The 17,334-nt window shown below is 44.9% G+C and overlaps 1 protein-coding gene across 1 annotated transcript; it reads left to right on the top strand.

Annotated features, from left to right (window-relative positions):
• Window positions 1-318: 318 nt before the first annotated feature.
• LOC311182930 (small nuclear ribonucleoprotein G) lies at window positions 319-549 on the top strand (the record flags this gene model as incomplete). The annotated part of the gene is made up of 1 exon (XM_084252081.1): window positions 319-549. The coding sequence occupies one exon, from the start codon at window positions 319-321 to the stop codon at window positions 547-549; it is 231 nt and encodes a 76-aa protein (XP_084108207.1).
• Window positions 550-17,334: the final 16,785 nt, after the last annotated feature.

Raw genomic sequence — 17,334 nt, 5'->3', positions numbered from 1 at the left:
TATGGTAATCTGGAAAAGCAATTCATTTAACCTCATTCTAACCTAAGCTATTCTTGGCTTTTTGAATATCCATATAACTTTAAGAATCATCTTGTCAAGTTTCACAAAAAACCTTGATGAGTTTTTATTAGAAATAAAATTGTATCTATAGACCACTTTGGGAAGAGCTGACAATCTTAATAATATTGAGTCTTCCAACCCATGAACACCCTATCTCTATTTATTAAGATTTTGATTTCTGGTCAGACGCAGGACGCCGGGCCTACGGCGGGAGTGGATTTCGTGTGGTGGCAGCTCTGAGCCCGGGGAGTAGACACCATGAGCAAAGCGCACCCTCCCGAGTTGAAAAAATTTATGGACAAAAAGTTATCATTGAAATTAAATGGTGGCAGACATGTCCAAGGAATACTACGGGGATTTGATCCCTTTATGAATCTTGTGATAGATGAGTGTGTGGAGATGGCAACTAGTGGGCAACAGAACAATATTGGAATGGTGGTAATACGAGGAAATAGTATCATCATGTTAGAAGCCTTGGAACGAGTATAAGCAGTGGCTGTGTTCACCAGAGAAATCAGTTGCTTCCCCATGTCCGCTTCCACAGCATCTTTTTACAATGATATGAAAATTGGGTCGTGTACATTTTCTTACTGAACTTTTTGTTAAATAAACTTTTGAAATAGTCAAAAAAAAAAAAAGATTTTGATTTCTGTCAATAATGCTTTTAATTTTTCAGCATTGAAGACTTACTCAATTTGCATTAATTTGTAGTAATTTGGTATTTTAAAAGAATATTACAAATACTATTCTTTTAAAATATACATTTTTCCTTGTTAAACACATTGATTTTTGTATATTGATTTTTTCTAAGTTCAGGAAACTTACTGAGATCCCCTAATAATTCTAATTATGTGTAGATTATTTTTTTATTTCCTCTACACACTATCATTATCATCTATAAATAATGACAGTTTTGTTACTTTCTTTTCTTTCTGAGTCCTTATCTTTTCTTTCTTCACTGCGCTGGCCAGTAAATGTTCCAATTTTCTTTTTTTTAAAGATCTATTTATTTATTTATACAAGCAGTGGGTACAGTCAGAAGCGCAGGAGGATGAGAGAATTCACCAGAGCCAGAGCAGGGAACAGAACAGGCAGATTTTTAAACACTGCTGAGGGGAGCAGGAGAGGTCTGAGCGCCATGTGGGACCCTTGCCTGGCGGCGGGGGATCGAACCCGCGCTGCAGAGGCTGCGGGCAGCTTCGCAACCCAGTGCTCAACCGCTGCGCCGCCGGGGAGGCCCTGTTGTTCCAATTTTCAAAGAGAAAACTTTCAATGTTACACCACTAAGTATGATGCTTACATTAGATTTTTTTAAAGACAGCCTTTATGAAATTAAGGTTTCTTTCCAGCTCCAGCTTGACAACATTTCTTTTTTTTATCTATTCATCCATTTATTAAATGGACGTTGAATTTTATCAGATGCTTCTTCTGTATACATTGAGGTAATCATAAGATTTGTCTCCTTTAATTTGTTAATGTAATAAATTACATGAACTGGATTTTCAATGTTAAATAAATCTTGCATTCCTAGGATTAAATATGACTTGGTCATATGCATATGCCTTTTTATAAGATGTTAGATTTTGTTTGACAACACTTGTTTAGGGTTTTTATGTCTATGTTCATATGTAAGGTTGGTCTTTTCTTTTAAAGATTTATTTATTCATGCACACAAGAACCAGGGTACAGGCCAGATGTACAGGAGGGTAAAAGGAGTCACCAGACACAGAGCAGGGAACAGAACAGGTAGACAGATTGAAATACAATGCTGAGGGGATCAACAGGCAAGACAGAAGAGGTCTGCCGTGCCATGTGGGTATTTCCACGGCCGGCGGGGATCAAACCTGCACTGCAGAGGCTTGAACAGCTTCACAGCACTGCGCTCAACCACCTGCGCCACCAGGGAGGCCCTGTAAGGTTGGTCTTTAATTTTCTATATTGACCTGTCAAATTCACTTTAGTTCTATGAAATGAGCTGAGGAGGATAACGTTGATTCTTTGGGAGTACGAATGTCTAAACTTCTAGAAGAGTTTTGCATATTAATGGAATTTTTTCTTGAATGTTTAAGTCACAGGTAAAGGAATCTGGATTTGCAGATTTTTTTGTGGAAAGATTTAATCTCTGACTCAGTCTCTTACTAGTAATGGGACTATTCATGGTTTTCCACTTCTTCATGAGTCATACTTGGTAAATTGTTATTTCTAGGAATTTTTCCATTTCATCTAAACTTTTTTACATTTATAGGTATTAATTTTTTATAATATCTTCTAGTCTTTGAGAGGTATATGGGATCTCTAGTAATATCTCCCTTTTTTATTCCTACTACTTATGCATTCTCTTTCTTTTGACTAGTCTTACCAGAGTTTTATCAATTTATTAGTCTTTTTTGCAGAACAAGTTTACTATTTAAATAGTTCTTTCTACAGGGCCTCCCTGGTGGAGCAGCAGTTGAGCGCTGGGTTGGGAAGCTGTCCGCAGCCCCTGCAGCACCAGTTCGATCCCCGGCCGCCAGGCAAGGGTCCCACATGGCACGCAGAACTCTCCTGGCTGCCCACTGCTCCCCTCAGCAGTGTATTTCGTCAGTCTGCCTGTTCTGCTCCCCGCTCTGGGTCTGGTGAATTCTCTCACCCGCCCGCACTTCTAACTGTACCCAGTTATAAATAAATAAATAAATCTTTTTTTTTAAAGTTCTTTCTACAATAAGTTTTGTTTTTATTTTTTCTTTCATTATTATTTCATTTTTTTCTTTTACATTATTATTTCATTCTTCTACTTTCTTTGACTATAACTTCCTGAAATGTATCCTTGGCTCATTTTTTCAACAATTCTACTTTTTTTTGTGTGTGTATGTATATTATACATATAATATATATTTAATACTATAGATTTTCCTCTAAATACTACCTTAGCTACACTTACAACTTTTTATATATAATACTTTCACTTATTCGGTTCTTTTTCTTATGAATTTATACTTTATAAATTCTGAATAGGTCATTTACTAATGATATGTTTTGTAAGTATTTACTCTATCTCATTTCACTCTTGTAATGATAGTTTAATGAACAAAAAATTTTAATTTGTATATGGTCCAGTGTACAAATTAATTTTGTGGGGTTTTTTGTGTGTTTAGCGTAGCAAATTTTTCTCTATCATAAATTCATGAAGATATTCCCCTGTAGTATCATATAAATCTTTATATTTTTGCCTTGACTAAGCAAAGTTTTATTTAAAATATAATAATTTGGGCCTCCCTGGTGACACAAGGGGTTAAGTCTCAGCACTATGAAGCAATCTTTTTTTAAAAGATTTATTTTTTTATTTATGCATACAAAAGCTGGCATGCAGGCCAGAGGTGCAGGGGTGAGAAGATTCACCAGAGACAGAGTGGGGAGCAGTACAGCCAGATTTACTGAGATATACTGCTAAGGGGAACAGCAGGAGAGACAGGAGAGGTGTGCTACACCATGTGTGTCACCTCCCTGGCCAAGTATGTAACTCTTGCTGCAGTGGCTGCAGATAGCTTCATAGTGCTGAGACTTAACTCCTTGTGTCACCACAGAGGCCCCCAATAATTTTTTAAGAATTATTTCTATTTATTTATGCATACAAGAACAGGGGTGTAGGTCAGAGGTGGGGAGAGGTGATAGGATTCACCAGAGACAGAGTAGGGAGCACAGCAGGTGGATCTACTGAAATACACTGCTAAGGGGAGCAGCATAGGAGATAGGAGAGGTTTGCTATGCTATGTAGTTTAGCTCCCTGGCTGGGGATCGAACTCATGGTGCAGAGGATAGCAATAGCTTGATAGCACTGAGACTTTAACCCTTGTGCCACCAATGAGGCCCCTGAAATATAATAATTTATAATGCTGCTGAATCTATGGGGAAAAATTGGTAGTATACTTGAAGATTCTTACATGTGTTGATACTTCCCAACATTAACTCACTTTTAGGAATCAATCCCAAGGAAATTATTTTCAGGAAATTATAACTTACTTCTAAGAAACTACCCTAAGGATATTCATTATAGCATAAACTATAACAATAAAAATTTTAATATACAACAAAATAAGGCATATATATCTCAAATGAAATATTTTGTAACTATTGAGAATCATTATGACATTTTTCAGATTTGCATATAAACCTTAAATATTATTTCACTTAAGACAAACCAATATGCATATTGTAGCTTTTAAAATCTAATGCAATATATATATATATTTTTAAAGATTTATTTATTTATTTATGCAAGCACTGGGTACAGTCAGAAGCGCGGGAGGGTGAGAGAATCCACCAGAGCCAGAGCGGGGAACAGAACAGGCAGACTGATGAAGTACACTGCAGAGGGGAGCAGCAGGCACGGCAGGAGAGGTCTGCGCACCATGTGGGACCCTCGCCGGTGTCCGGGGATCAAACCGGTGCTGCAGAGGCTGCGGGCAGCTTCGCAGCCCAGCACTCAAACACTGAGCTACCGGAGAGGCCCTACAATATATTTTTTAAAGATTTATTTATGCATACAAGAAGAACTGGGGTACAGGCCAGAGGTGCAGGGGGTGAAGGATTCACCAGAGATAGAGTGGGAAGCAGAAGTGAACAGGCAGATCTACTGAAATACACTGCTGAGGGGAAGCAGGGGCAAGACAGGAGAGGTCTGCTGCGCCATATGGCTAGGAATGGAACTTGTGCTGCAGTGACTGCGGATAGCTTCACTGTGCTGAGACTTAACCTTTTGCACCAGCAGGGAGGCCCTAATACAATAATTAAAAAAAACACTTTTAAAGAAATTAAAATCAAGTATACTAATATTCACAAATATAACTTTTCTACTGAGGTGAATTTCACATAACAAACATTTAAAAACGAACAATTCAGTGGCATTTAGCAAATTCCCAAGGTTGTTCCAAAACACCATTACCACAAAACAAAACCTTGTATCCATTTAGCATTCCATAATTTCCATTCTATTCTGGGTGTGTGTGCGTGCATGCACACACACGCATGCACACACATGCACACACACACCCCCCCACACACATTCTCTACCCTGCATCAACCAGCAGTCTGCATTCTGTCTCTACTGATTTATATATTACACATATTTCATAAAGATGGAATAATATAATATATGCACTTTGTCTTTTTCACTTAGCACGAAGGGTTTTTTCCCCCCTCTTTTTTTGTTTTTCTTGTTTTTTTTTTTTTTTTTTTTTTTTTTTTTTTTTTATATAGAGGCATGTTTTCTTTCTTTCTTTCTTTGTTTTTATTTATACATGCACTGGGTACAGTCAGAAGCGCGGGAGGGTGAGAGAATTCACCAGAGCCAGAGCAGGGAGCAGAGCAGGCAGAAGGACCGAAGTACACTGCTGAGGGGAGCAGCGGGCGGCAGGAGAGGTCTGCGCGCCATGTGGGACCCTCCTCCAGTGGCCGGGGAGCAGCCGGGGATCGAACCGGCGCCGCAGAGGCCACGGGCAGCTTCGCAACCCAGCGCTCAACCGCTGCGCCACCGGGGAGGCCCTTGTTTTTCTTGTTTTTTGAGGCTCATCCATGGTCAGAAAGTATCAGTACTTCATTCCTTTTCATGGCTGCATGATATTGCATTGTAGCTCACAAATGTAATTTTAACATTAATAAAAAATTCCCTGCCAACCAAATTACATATAAAACACATCAATTTTGCATTTTAACATGTATATAAAGTAAACATAAGAAAAAGTAGAGGGGCCTCCCTGGTGGCGCAAGGGGTTAAACACTGCACTATTAAGCAATCCACGGCCTCTTCAGCACGAGTTCCATCCCTGGTTGGCAGGGAACAACACACATGGTGAAGCAGACCTCTCCTGTCTCGCCTGCTGCTCCCCTTAGCAGCATATTTCAGTCACTGTGCCTGTTCTGTTCCCCACTCTATCTCTGGTGAATCCTCTCACCCTCCTGCGCCTCTGGCCTGTACCCCAGTTCTTGTATAAATAAAAATAAATCTTAAAAAAAAAAGCCCTCTTGGGCTTCCCCTGGTGGTGCAGCTGTTGAGCGCTGGGTTGCAAGGCTGCCCGCAGCCTCTGCAGCACCGGTTCGATCCCCGCCTGCTCCCCAGCCACCAGAGGAGGGTCCCACATGGCATGCAGAACTCTCCTGCTGCCTGCTGCTCCCCTCAGCAGTGTACTTAGGTCCTTCTGCCTGCTCTGCTCCCCGCTCTGTCTCTGGTGAATTCTCTCACCCTCCCTCGCTTCTGACTGTACCCAGTTCTGGTATAAATAAATAAAAAATAAATAAATAAATAAATAAATCTTAAAAAAAAAAAAACTCAACAAAACACTAGAAAACCAAATCCAACAACATATAAAAATATATACCATGCCCAAGTATGATTTATTCAAGGTAGACAAGGCTGGTTTCACATCTGAAAATCAATTAATATAATATATCATGTCAGTTAAATAAAGAACCAAAACCATATGGTCATCTCAACAGCATTTGACAAATTTCAACACCTTTTAATGATAAAAACACTCATCAAACTGGGATTAGAAAGGAACTTCCTAAGCCTAATAAAGAATATCTACAAAAAGCCCTAACATCCTATATACTGATGAGACACTGAATGCTCTTCCTCTAAGATCAGGAACAAGACAAGAATGTCTAAGCTCATTATATCTATTCAACACTGTATTAGAAGTTCTAGTCAGGGCAATTAGGAAAGAAAATGAAATAAAAGACAATTTAGTAAACCTCTCTTTATTTGCAGATGACATGATCTTGTATATAGAAAATCCTAAGGAAGTCAATAAATAACTATTAGAACTAACAAACAACTTCAACAATTTGTAGGATACAAGATCAACAAAAATCAGTTGTATTTCTATATACTAGCAGTGTAATTTTTTAAAATGAATTAAGAAAGCAATTCAGAAAGAATAAAATACTTAATCAACTTAACCAAGGAAGCACAAGACATATAGTAATAGTAAAAACTACAAAGCATCTTTGAAAGAAATTTTTAAAAGACCTAAATAAATGGAAAGACATCTCCTGTTCGTGGGTCAGAAGGCTGAATGCTATTGAGATGGTCATTTATAGATTCAATGCAATCACCATCAAATGCTAATAAGATTCTTTGCAGAAATTGTCAAATGACCCTACAATTCCTGTGGAAATGAAAGGGATCTATAACAAACCAAAGAAATCCAGAACAAAATTTGGAGGACTCACACATCCTACTTTCAAAACTTACTATAAAATTATAATAATCAAGACTATATGAGGGGCCTCCTAGAGGCGCAAAGGGTTAAGCATCAGCACCATGAAGCTATCCGCAGCCACTGCAGCACAAGTTCGATCCCCCACCATGCAGGTGACCCACATGGCACAGCAGACCTCTCCTGTCTTGCTCGCTGCTCCCCTAAGCTGTGTATTTCAGTCAATCCGCATATTCTGCTCTCCACTCTGTCTCTGGTGAATCCTCTCATCTCCTGCACCTCTGGCCTGCACCCTAGTACTTATGTGCAGAAATAAATAAATCTTAAATAAAAGACGGTATGATATTGGCATAGGACTAGACATATAGATTGGTAGAACAGAACTAAAAATTCAGAAATAAATTCTTACATTAAAGGTCAATTGAAGGGCCTCCCTGGTGGCGCAAGGGGTTAAGATGCAACCTATGAAGCTGTCTGCAGCCACTGCAGCATGAGTTCGATCCCCGGCCAGCCAGGGAGCAACCCATATGGTGCAGCAGATTTCTCCTGACTCACCCACTGCTCCCCTCAGCAGTGTATTTCAGTCAATCCACCTGTTCTGTTCCCCACTATGTCTCTGGTGAATCCTCTCACCCCCCCACACCTCTGGCCTGTACCCCAGTTCTTGTATGCATAAATAAATAAGTCTTTAAAAAAATTAAAAAATAAAGGTTAACTAATTTTTGACAAAGGTATCAAGACAACACAGTGGAGGAGGGAATAGCATTGATTGATGCAAAAAAATTAGCAAATAATTAAATCCAGTTTAAAAATAGCAATAATAAATGCTATTTTTCTTATAAATGCTATTTATTTGGGACAACTGAAATTCACAAGCAGAAGAATGAAGTTGAACCCCTACCTCATGTCATATGCAAAAATTAACTCAAAATGGATCAAAAACCTAAAAGCAAGAGGTAAAACTCAAAAAAAATTAAAAGAGAACATAGGTGTACGTATTTGTTACTTAGATCAGACAATCCTTTCTTAGCTATTAAGTCAAAAGCATGAGCAAACAAAGAAGCATTAGATACACTGGACTTCATCAAAATTAAAAATTTTGTGTAGCAGAGAACATCATCAAGAAAATAGACAGGGTCCTCCCTGGTGGTGCAGGCGGTTGAGCGCAGCGCTGTGAAGCTGTCCGCGCCCTCTGCAGTGCCGGTTCCATCCCCGCCAGCCTAGGAGCAACCTACAGGGTGAGCAGACCTCTCCTGTCTCGCCCACTGCTCCCCTCAGTAGTGCATTTCGTCAGTCTGCCCGTTCTGTTCCTCACTCTATCTCTGGTGGATCCGCTCGCCCTCCCGCGCATCTGGCCTGTGCCCTGGTTCTTGTATAAATAAAATAAATCTTTAAAAAAAAAATAGAAAATATAGACAAACCAGGGCCTCCCTGGTGGCGCAAGGGGTTAAACACCGCACTATGAAGTAATCCACAGCCTCTGCAGCTCGAGTTCAATCCCCAGCCACCCAAGGGAAACCCACATGGCGAGGCAGACCTGTCCTGACTCACCCGCTGCTCCCCTCAGCAGTGTATTTCAGTCAGTCTGCCTGTTCTGTTCCCCACTCTGTCTCTGGTGGATCCTCTCACGCTCCGCTTCTCTGGCCTGTATCCCAGCTCTTGTGTGCATAAATAAATAAATCTTTAAAAAATATATATAGACAAACCAGAGGATGGTAAAGTTTTTATGAATCATGTATCTGACAAGGGACTTATATCTTGACTACTTAAAGAAGTCCTTTAAATCAATTGTTATAATGGATTATTTTGGTTTAGTCTGTACCCTTTGTATTTCCACATGAATTTTAGGATCAGTTTGTCAATTTCTACAAAGAAACTTGTTGGAGTTTGATGGAGATCTCAACAACATTAAACCTTCTGATTAAACCCAGTTTAAAAATAGGGAAAGGATCTGAATACACATTTCTCAAAAAAACACCTACAAATGGCCAATAACCACATGAAACACTACTCGGCATCATTAGCCATCAGGGAAAAGGAAATCAAACCATAATGAAACACAACTTTAACATACTAGGATGGCTATAATCATAAGGACAGATAATGACAAATGTTGGTAAGGATGTGGGAAAACTGGAACCTTCATACACTGCCGGTAGGAATATAAAATAGTGAAGCTGCTTCTGAGAACAATGTGACAGTCGTCCTCAATGTTAAACATAGAGCTACACCTAAGGGATGTAACTAAGGGAAATGAAAGCGTATGTCCATACAAAAATTTGTACATGGGTGTTCACAGCAGTATTTTTCATGATATCCAAAAAGTAGCAACACCTAAAACCCCATAAACTGGATAATGGATAAACCAAATCAAGTATTTCCATACAGTAGACTATCATCCAGTCATTAAAAAAAGGAATGAAATTCTAACGCATACTACAACATGGATGAACCTTGAAAGCACTATGTAAATGAAAGAAGCTAGTGAACATATTGTGATTTCACTTCCTAATATCCAGAGGGCCTCCCCTGGTGGCGCAGCGGTTGAGCACTGGGCTGCCAAGCTACCCGCAGCCTCTGCAGCACCGATTGGATCCCTAGCCACCAGCGAGGGTCCCACAGGGCGCACAGACCTCTTCTGCCGTGCCCGCTGCTCCCCTCAGCAGTGTATTTTGTCCGTTTGCCTGTTCTGTTCCCGCTCTGGTGAATTCTCTCACCCTCCCACGCTTTTGACTGTACCCTGTTCTTGTATAAATAAATAATCTTTAAAAAAAAAATAAAATATCCAGAATAGGCAAATCAACAAGAACAGAAAGTAGATTAGTAGAGATGGAGGACAGGACGTAAGGGATTGGGGGGCAGGGGAAAAAAGTAGTATACTCCTAATGAATATAGTTTTTTGAGGAGGGCAATGAAATGTTCCAAAATTGATTATAAATCAGAGGACATGGAAAAATTTTTTTAAAAAATATTACTGATTGTGGTGATGATTGCACAACTCTGTGAATGTACTGAAAACTACTGAATTGTGTGCTTTTATTTATTTTTAAGATTTATTTATTTATTTATACAAGAACCGCAGTACCAGCCAGAATCACGGGAGGGTGAGAGGATTCACCAGAGACAGAGCAGGGAACAGAACAGGCAGAAGGACTGAAATACACTGCTGAGGGGAGCAGCGGGCATGACAGGAGAGGTCTGCTGCGCCATGTGCGATCCTCGCCCGCTGGCCAGCCGGGATCAAACCCGTTTTGCAGAGGCTGCGCACAGCTTCACAGTGTGGCGCTCAACTGCCTGCGCCACCAGGGGAGGCCCTGAATTGTATGCTTTTAATAGGAGAATTGTATGGTATGTGAATTACATATCAATCAAGATGTTCATTTAAAAAATTCAGTGGCTGTGACAATCAGGAACACTCTGGTGACCACCAGCAAAGCCATCTCAGTACCATGTTGGGGTGTTGGAAAGTAGCAGGCTGGGAGTGGCATGAGCAAGGGAGAAAGGAAGATATGTAGAGAAGACTCAGGAGGTGAGATGGCTGTGAAGGCAGAAGTGGGGCTTCATGGCAGGGAGGGCTTGCCAGTGTTTCTTCTGCAGGCGCCCCCAGACACACTACATTCCTCAGCCTGAGATCTGCCACCTCAAAGAAGTTAGTGAAGCTGACTCTGTGGGCCTTGTCAGCCTTCTCTGCGGCTGCCCAAACCAGCCAGGCCTGTCCTCTCTTCTCCACACCACTAACAGCCACCTGGAAGGGCTTACCACACCTTACCTCATCTTGGAGCCCCACCCTGAAGGTGCCAGCTCCCACTGGCCTCTCCCTTCACAGCCTGCTTTCACACTGCATACAAGATGTCACCATCATATCAGATCTTAGAGTTTTCACAAGCAGGTTGTAGGCATAAGGAGGATGGAAGGACATACCTGTGAAGATGAGGGGTCTAGGCATGGTTCTAGCCTATGCACATACCGCCTATGTATCCTGCCATCTGTTCAAGCAGGTCATCTGCAGCATGATTTCTGGGAGCCACAGGGAATGCTGCAGGTAAACTCTGGCACAGTCTAGGAGGGTACCAGGCAGGCTCTATACTCTTTCCTCTGCTGCTCTTATGGCCGCCCTCTACCTCCCAGCAAAGATGCAGAACATGTTGGTGTTGTGATACTTTATCAGAAGGGTCCTGGGCAGCACAGCTTGGATGCCACTACTTTGCCAAGCTGATGGTAGGAAAGCCCATATTATGAGGACCATCTTTGTTCTTGTGTTTTCTGTGGCGTCAGATATGAGATGTGTGGAATTCCCTCACCGTGACCAGATATCCCAGACTCACTGATGCTAAGCTGGGGACCTGCTTGGGAAGCAGGAGCCTGCTTGGTGTCAGGAACTAGAATCTTGAGTCTGCCAGAGACTTACTCATTTAATGTTCTTTTTTTTTTTTTTTTAAAGATTTATTTCATTTATTCATGCATACAAGAGCTGAGCTGAGGTGTAGAGCAGAGGTGGGGGGGTGAGAGGATTCATTAGAGACAGAGTGGGGAGTAGAATAGGCAGAATGACTGAAATACACTGCTGAGGGGAGCAGCCGGCAAGACAGGAGAGGTCTCCTGTGTCATGTGGGTCAGCTCCCTGGCTGGGGTCGAACTCGTGCTGCAGTGGCTGTGGAGAGCTTCATAGTGCTGAGATTTAACCCCTTGCGCCACCAGGGAGGCCCCATTTAACATTCTTATGACCACAGATATTTGCATGCGCTTCCACAGGTGGGCCTCCCTTTGGGAAATGATGAGTGAATCTGGGTTTCTAGGAAAGTCAAATTTTCCTTGGTTCTACATGTGCCCACCTATTCCATCTGGGTCAAGCAAGGAAAACATACTTAAAAATCCTTGGGTCCCAGTGTTTTCAGAAGAGTGACATCAGTTTTTCAGTTGGGATTAAGGCTGAAGGGGGCCTTCCCTCTTTTGGAGAACAAAGATGCTTGTTAATTAGCATATGAAATACAGGCAGTGAAAAAGCCTGCAGTAAATGATGTTTAGCTTTTTTGAACACAAAATCTCCTAAACATATTTGTCCTTGGGCCCCTTTTTTGTCCACCCTGTCCAGGATCATCCACTTAACTCCTACAAGAGAGTCCAGAACCTGCAGTTGGCATTTGGGGTCCAGTATATAAGTCTTTTTTTTTTATTTTTTTTATTTTTTTAAATTTTTTTTTTTTATTAGAGGCATGCTTTATTTATTTATTTTATTTGTTTGTTTGTTTTGTTTATACATGCACTGGGTACAGTCAGAAGTGCGGGAGGGTGAGAGAATTCACCAGAGCCAGAGCAGGGAGCAGAGCAGGCAGAAGGACCGAAGTACACTGCTGAGGGGAGCAGCGGGCGGCAGGAGAGGTCTGCGCGCCATGTGGGACCCTCCTCCGGTGGCCTGGGAGCAGCCGGGGATCGAACCGGCGCTGCAGAGGCTGCGCGCAGCTTCGTAACCCAGCACTCAACCGCTGGGCCACCGGGGAGGCCCCCAGTATATATAAGTCTTATTTGTCAACCTCTGTCCTCCTCTGCTACAGGCACTCCTCTCCATGTATTATTACAAGGTCTCCTTCTCAAAGGCATAGCCCACAGCTGCCTCCACCTGCTAGGGTTGAGTCACCTGATCCCTTAAACACCAAAGATCCCTCTCGCAGCTCATACCCACAGGTGACCAGTGCCTCCAACACTGAGCATCCCAGAGTATCCCTGGATGCCTGTCCCCCCCCACCCATCCTCCTTCCCAGGTCATGCCTTGATGCTCTCAGTAGACCCTGTGAGGCCATGGAGTGGGATACCACACCTGGCAACAAGCCAAGGGGGCAGGACTGGGTCGTGGAGGCCTCAGAAACTGATCCTTCCCCTTCAGCTTCCCTATCTGACAGGGATTCTCCTTCAGGCAGCACAAGAGCAAGGGTAGATTGGAAGTGGAGATGGGGGTGGAGCAACAATTTCTCCCAAGGGCAGGGACCATGGCCTGGCACCTGGTGAATGAACGCGATCAAAAACGGTTCTTGGAAAGAAGCCCCCATTACCCAGACACCCCAATCCAAGGCACATTCCCCAAGAAGGAATTGGTCACTTTCCAAAACTCAAGACATAGTCTGGCCGGATTTGGCTATAGGCCGGGCACCCCCGGGGCAGCCTGGTAGGGCGGGGTGTCCTGGAGGGCCGCGGATGGGCCTCACACCCAGGCTGGGCCAGGACACCCAGTCCTTGGACGAAGCCCAAACCGGCTATGTTTACAGAATCTGTCAGCCCTGTTCCCCTCCCCCACCCACGACTTCCCCTAGAGTCCTGGGGGCTGGGAGAGGAGCAGGCAGAGCCCGAGGGAGTCTGGGAGGCAGTCCACTCCCAGACCGGCCCCTCAGTTGCCCACCCCGGTTCTAGGCTCTTAGAATCCACTCTCTGGGTTCCCCAGTTTTCTGGTTTCCCCTTCATAGCTGGTGCAACGGGTAAGCGCATTTTATGAGAAATCTGCAGAAAGCAATGCTTACTCCCAAGTTTAGCTAATGGTGGAAAGATAGGCAATGTGCCGGCAGGCGCCCGGAGATTTTTCTAGGCAAGGGGCTTACTAGATAACTCCAGGTGGCCCCGAAAGGAAGCCCCCTCTTTCGTCGGGACCCAAAGTCATGGGCCCCTGGGATTTTTTTCCAGATTGCCAGGGAGACTTGGCGAAAATTAAATGTGGCGGGCAGGCCGGGGGCTTTCAGCGGTGGCGACGTCTCGAGATAAGGCCAACGGCCCAGCGGGGCCGCAGTGACTCAGCTGCCGCCGGCAGCGCGAAGCTCCGCCAGCCCCCCAGGAGCTCACGGGGGAGGCGGGCCCGACTTGGGGCCCCGCCCCCTGACTCCGGGAAGGCCGGCCTACCACCCCCAGCTTCCCAGAGACGCCCGGATTTCCCACGGGTTTCCCCCCCATCTGCCGCAAATAGTAACAAAGCCTGGCACTTTCCGAACGCTCGCCCTTGTTGTGCTAGGCGCTTCACAAGCATCGGGTCTTTTGTTAGCTCAAGGTTCTAAAGCAGTTACCACTGTTACCTCTATTCTGAAAGGAGGAAACTGAGGCGCAGAGGGACCAAGCAACTTGCTGAAGGTCAGACTACTGCTGAGTGGTGCTGCACTTTCCAGTTCCTCCCCTACGCCACCCCGCCCACCCTAGTCCTCTCTTACCCCTGACCAGCTCTCTTGTCCTGCTGGCATATCGCCTAGTGGCACCTGGCCAGGCTTGACCAGGAACCTGGTCTGGGGGCTAGCTAACTCAGTATAAGTATTTATCATTCGAGGCAAATGCAGTCGTTTATGCACCTGCTGAATTTTTTTTTAAGAATTCTTTTTTTTTTTTAGATTTATTTATTCATGCATACAAGAACCGGGGTACAGGCCAGATGTGCGGGAGGTTGAGAGGATTCACCAGAGACAGAGCAGGGAACAGAACAGGCATACTGACCAAAATACACTGCTGAAGGGAGCAGTGGGAGAGACAGGAGAGGTCTGCTGAGCCATGTGGGTATCTCCACGGCTGGCCAGGATGGAACCCCTTCTGCAGAGGCTGCAGACAGCTTCACAGAGCTGTTCTCAACCTCCTGCGCCACCAGGAGGCCCCTGAATTTTTTTTAAGATTTATTTATTTATACATACAAGAACTGGGGTACAGGCCAGAGGTGCAGGGGATGAGAGGCTACAGAGTGGGGAACAGAACAGGTGGACTGACTGAAATACACTGATGAGGGGAGCAGGTGGCCAGACAGGAGAGGTCTGTCGCGCCATGTGGTTAGCTCCCTGGCCAACTGGGCATCTAACTCATGCTGCAGAGGCTGGGAATCGCTTCACAGTGCTGTGCTTAACCCCTTGCACCACCAGGGAGGCCCTTTCTGCTGAATTCTTAGCCTAGTTTCAGGTGGTAGCAGAATTCCCCAGCCCTGAATTTCCCCCTTGACCTCCCCTCTAAGGGAAACTCCTGGAAACAGGACTGAGCCCCCCAAAGCTGGCCCCAGAAGCAGCAGGATCCCCCACCCTGCCCCCACTGCTGCTGGCTGGCCCCTGTTCCTGTTGGGTCAGGGCTGGGACAGAGACACAGAAAGCCAAGCCTGAGACCCAAAAAGGGTGGAGGAGCAAAGAGCAACTGCTCCCTGAAGCTGCCCTGTGAAGTGATAAAGTCTATTATCTGGGGTGGGAGAGCACCTGTGGAAGAAATGATTCAAAAAGAGGGTGGGATGAGATGACCTTTAAAACCCCAAATTCCTCTATTCTATGAGTCAGGCAGCGTCCAATTGAATGACTTGTTCTGACAGCTGCTTAAATGGAAACTTTCCCAGACTCTCCCACTTCCTTCCCCTTTGACCTCTTTCTGTGGGGCCCCTTGTTCTTCCTCCTGAGACTGAGAGAATACTGGGAAGACGGTCACTCCCACGTGTCCCTGCCTCAGTTTGCCACTTGGTCTCAGTGGCCATTGTGTGGGTTCTGGGAGGCTCTGATTCTTGGCAAGGAAGGAAGGAAGGAAGGGAGGGAGGGAGGGAGAGAGGAAGGGAGGGAGAACCTTGAGATGAGAGACTGCCCCTAAGGTTGAGTTGGTTTGTCCTGAGCCCCAGTCCCAGTCCCAACCTTTTCCCTCAGATATGTGACCTTGTGTTACTTTACCTTCCAGGGCTTCTGTGAAATGAGAGAACTCTTAACATCAACCACCCTTCCTGTGAGGGTTGTTGGTAGCATTGACGTGTGGCCACTGTGGGTAAGGACTTCCCCAGCACAGTCCTGTGACAGTGCCCAGCAGGCAGCCCAGCTCTGCAGGCAGACATCGTTCATTCGCCATGATTCTGTCTGAGGAGGTTAAGTCCTCAAGGACAGGCGAGTTTGGGTGGGAGATGAGGGGGAGACAGGGGCGTGGGTATGTTAGGGGGAAAGGATGTCCTGAGCTAATCCCATGCAGGCTTTGTGGACCCCACCCCCACCCCAGACCAAAGCCCTCGGGACCTTGGGAAAGACACATCCCATCACCACCCAAGGGAAGGTGGCTGGGACCTGAGGGTGGAGTGAAGCAGTCAGGTTGGGTATCAAACCAGACACGTGGGACTTGGTGTCTCTCGCTCTGTCGCTCCCCTCCTGGCTTCACGGCTTGTGGCTCGTGACCAGCTCTCAGAGGGCCATTTGGGATTTTAGGTCGGCGGATCGGGTAGGACGTATTTAAGACTTCATCTCCCACTTTTCTCCCTGAGTTGAAATTTCCTTAATTCCCCTTCCTTTGTAAATAAATCTTTTATGAACCTTTTGTGTGTGCCTGCAGCGGGGTATTAAGTCCCTTTTAAGCGCGCGGGTGAGGAACCACAGTCAGGCACCCCGTTTTGTATCGGGGCTGCCCTGTAACAGTTAGGGGTTGCAGGAAATGGGTTTCTTCAGGGTAGGGTTGTGGTCTGGAGTCAAGGGACCCGTGTCCTAAAGAGACTGCTGCCTCTGTGTGGCAGGTGTGGCACTACGTGCTGCACAGCACAGGCATTGCAACATTCGGTTCTGTCCGTAAGGCAGGTAGTTATTACCCCCATTTACAGATGGCAAATCAAGACTTAGAGAGGTTAAGTGACCTGCCAGTGGAGCAGCCAGAATTCATAATTAGGCAGAGTGACCCTGGGCCCTGTACTGCCCAATTCCTGACTCAGGTCTCTTGCCCCTTAGAGGCTGGTACCCAATGGCCAGGCCGATTGAGCCCAACCCTGCAAGATCACCACCCTTGTCTGGCACCTCCCTCTCCTTCTGGAAGCTCTTCCAGCCAGAGCAGCTTTGGTCAGCCAGAGACAGTCTGGTATCATAGCTCTGCTGGACCTTGTGCAGATACTCCAGGGTTGACAGGGGTCAAGATCAAAGCCCCAAATTGCAGGAGACAGATAGAATGTAAGGGAGGATCTTGGCTGGTGCTGAATCCTGCAAGCAAAGGAAGAAAGGAAGAATAGGAGGGAGGCAGGCAGCCACCCCTGCCCCCTGGAACTAAAAAGTGATCTCAGTTACCTGAGACCAACTCTGGCTGGGTCCATAAGAGTTGAGGAAAGTTTTATACCGTTATTCAGGTAAGCTGT

Source organism: Talpa europaea (assembly GCF_964194135.1).
Source record: "Talpa europaea genome assembly, chromosome: 13".
NCBI lineage: Eukaryota > Metazoa > Chordata > Mammalia > Eulipotyphla > Talpidae > Talpa > Talpa europaea.
Note: the sequence above shows the minus strand (reverse complement) of the source record. Positions and strands in the feature narration are given on the sequence as shown.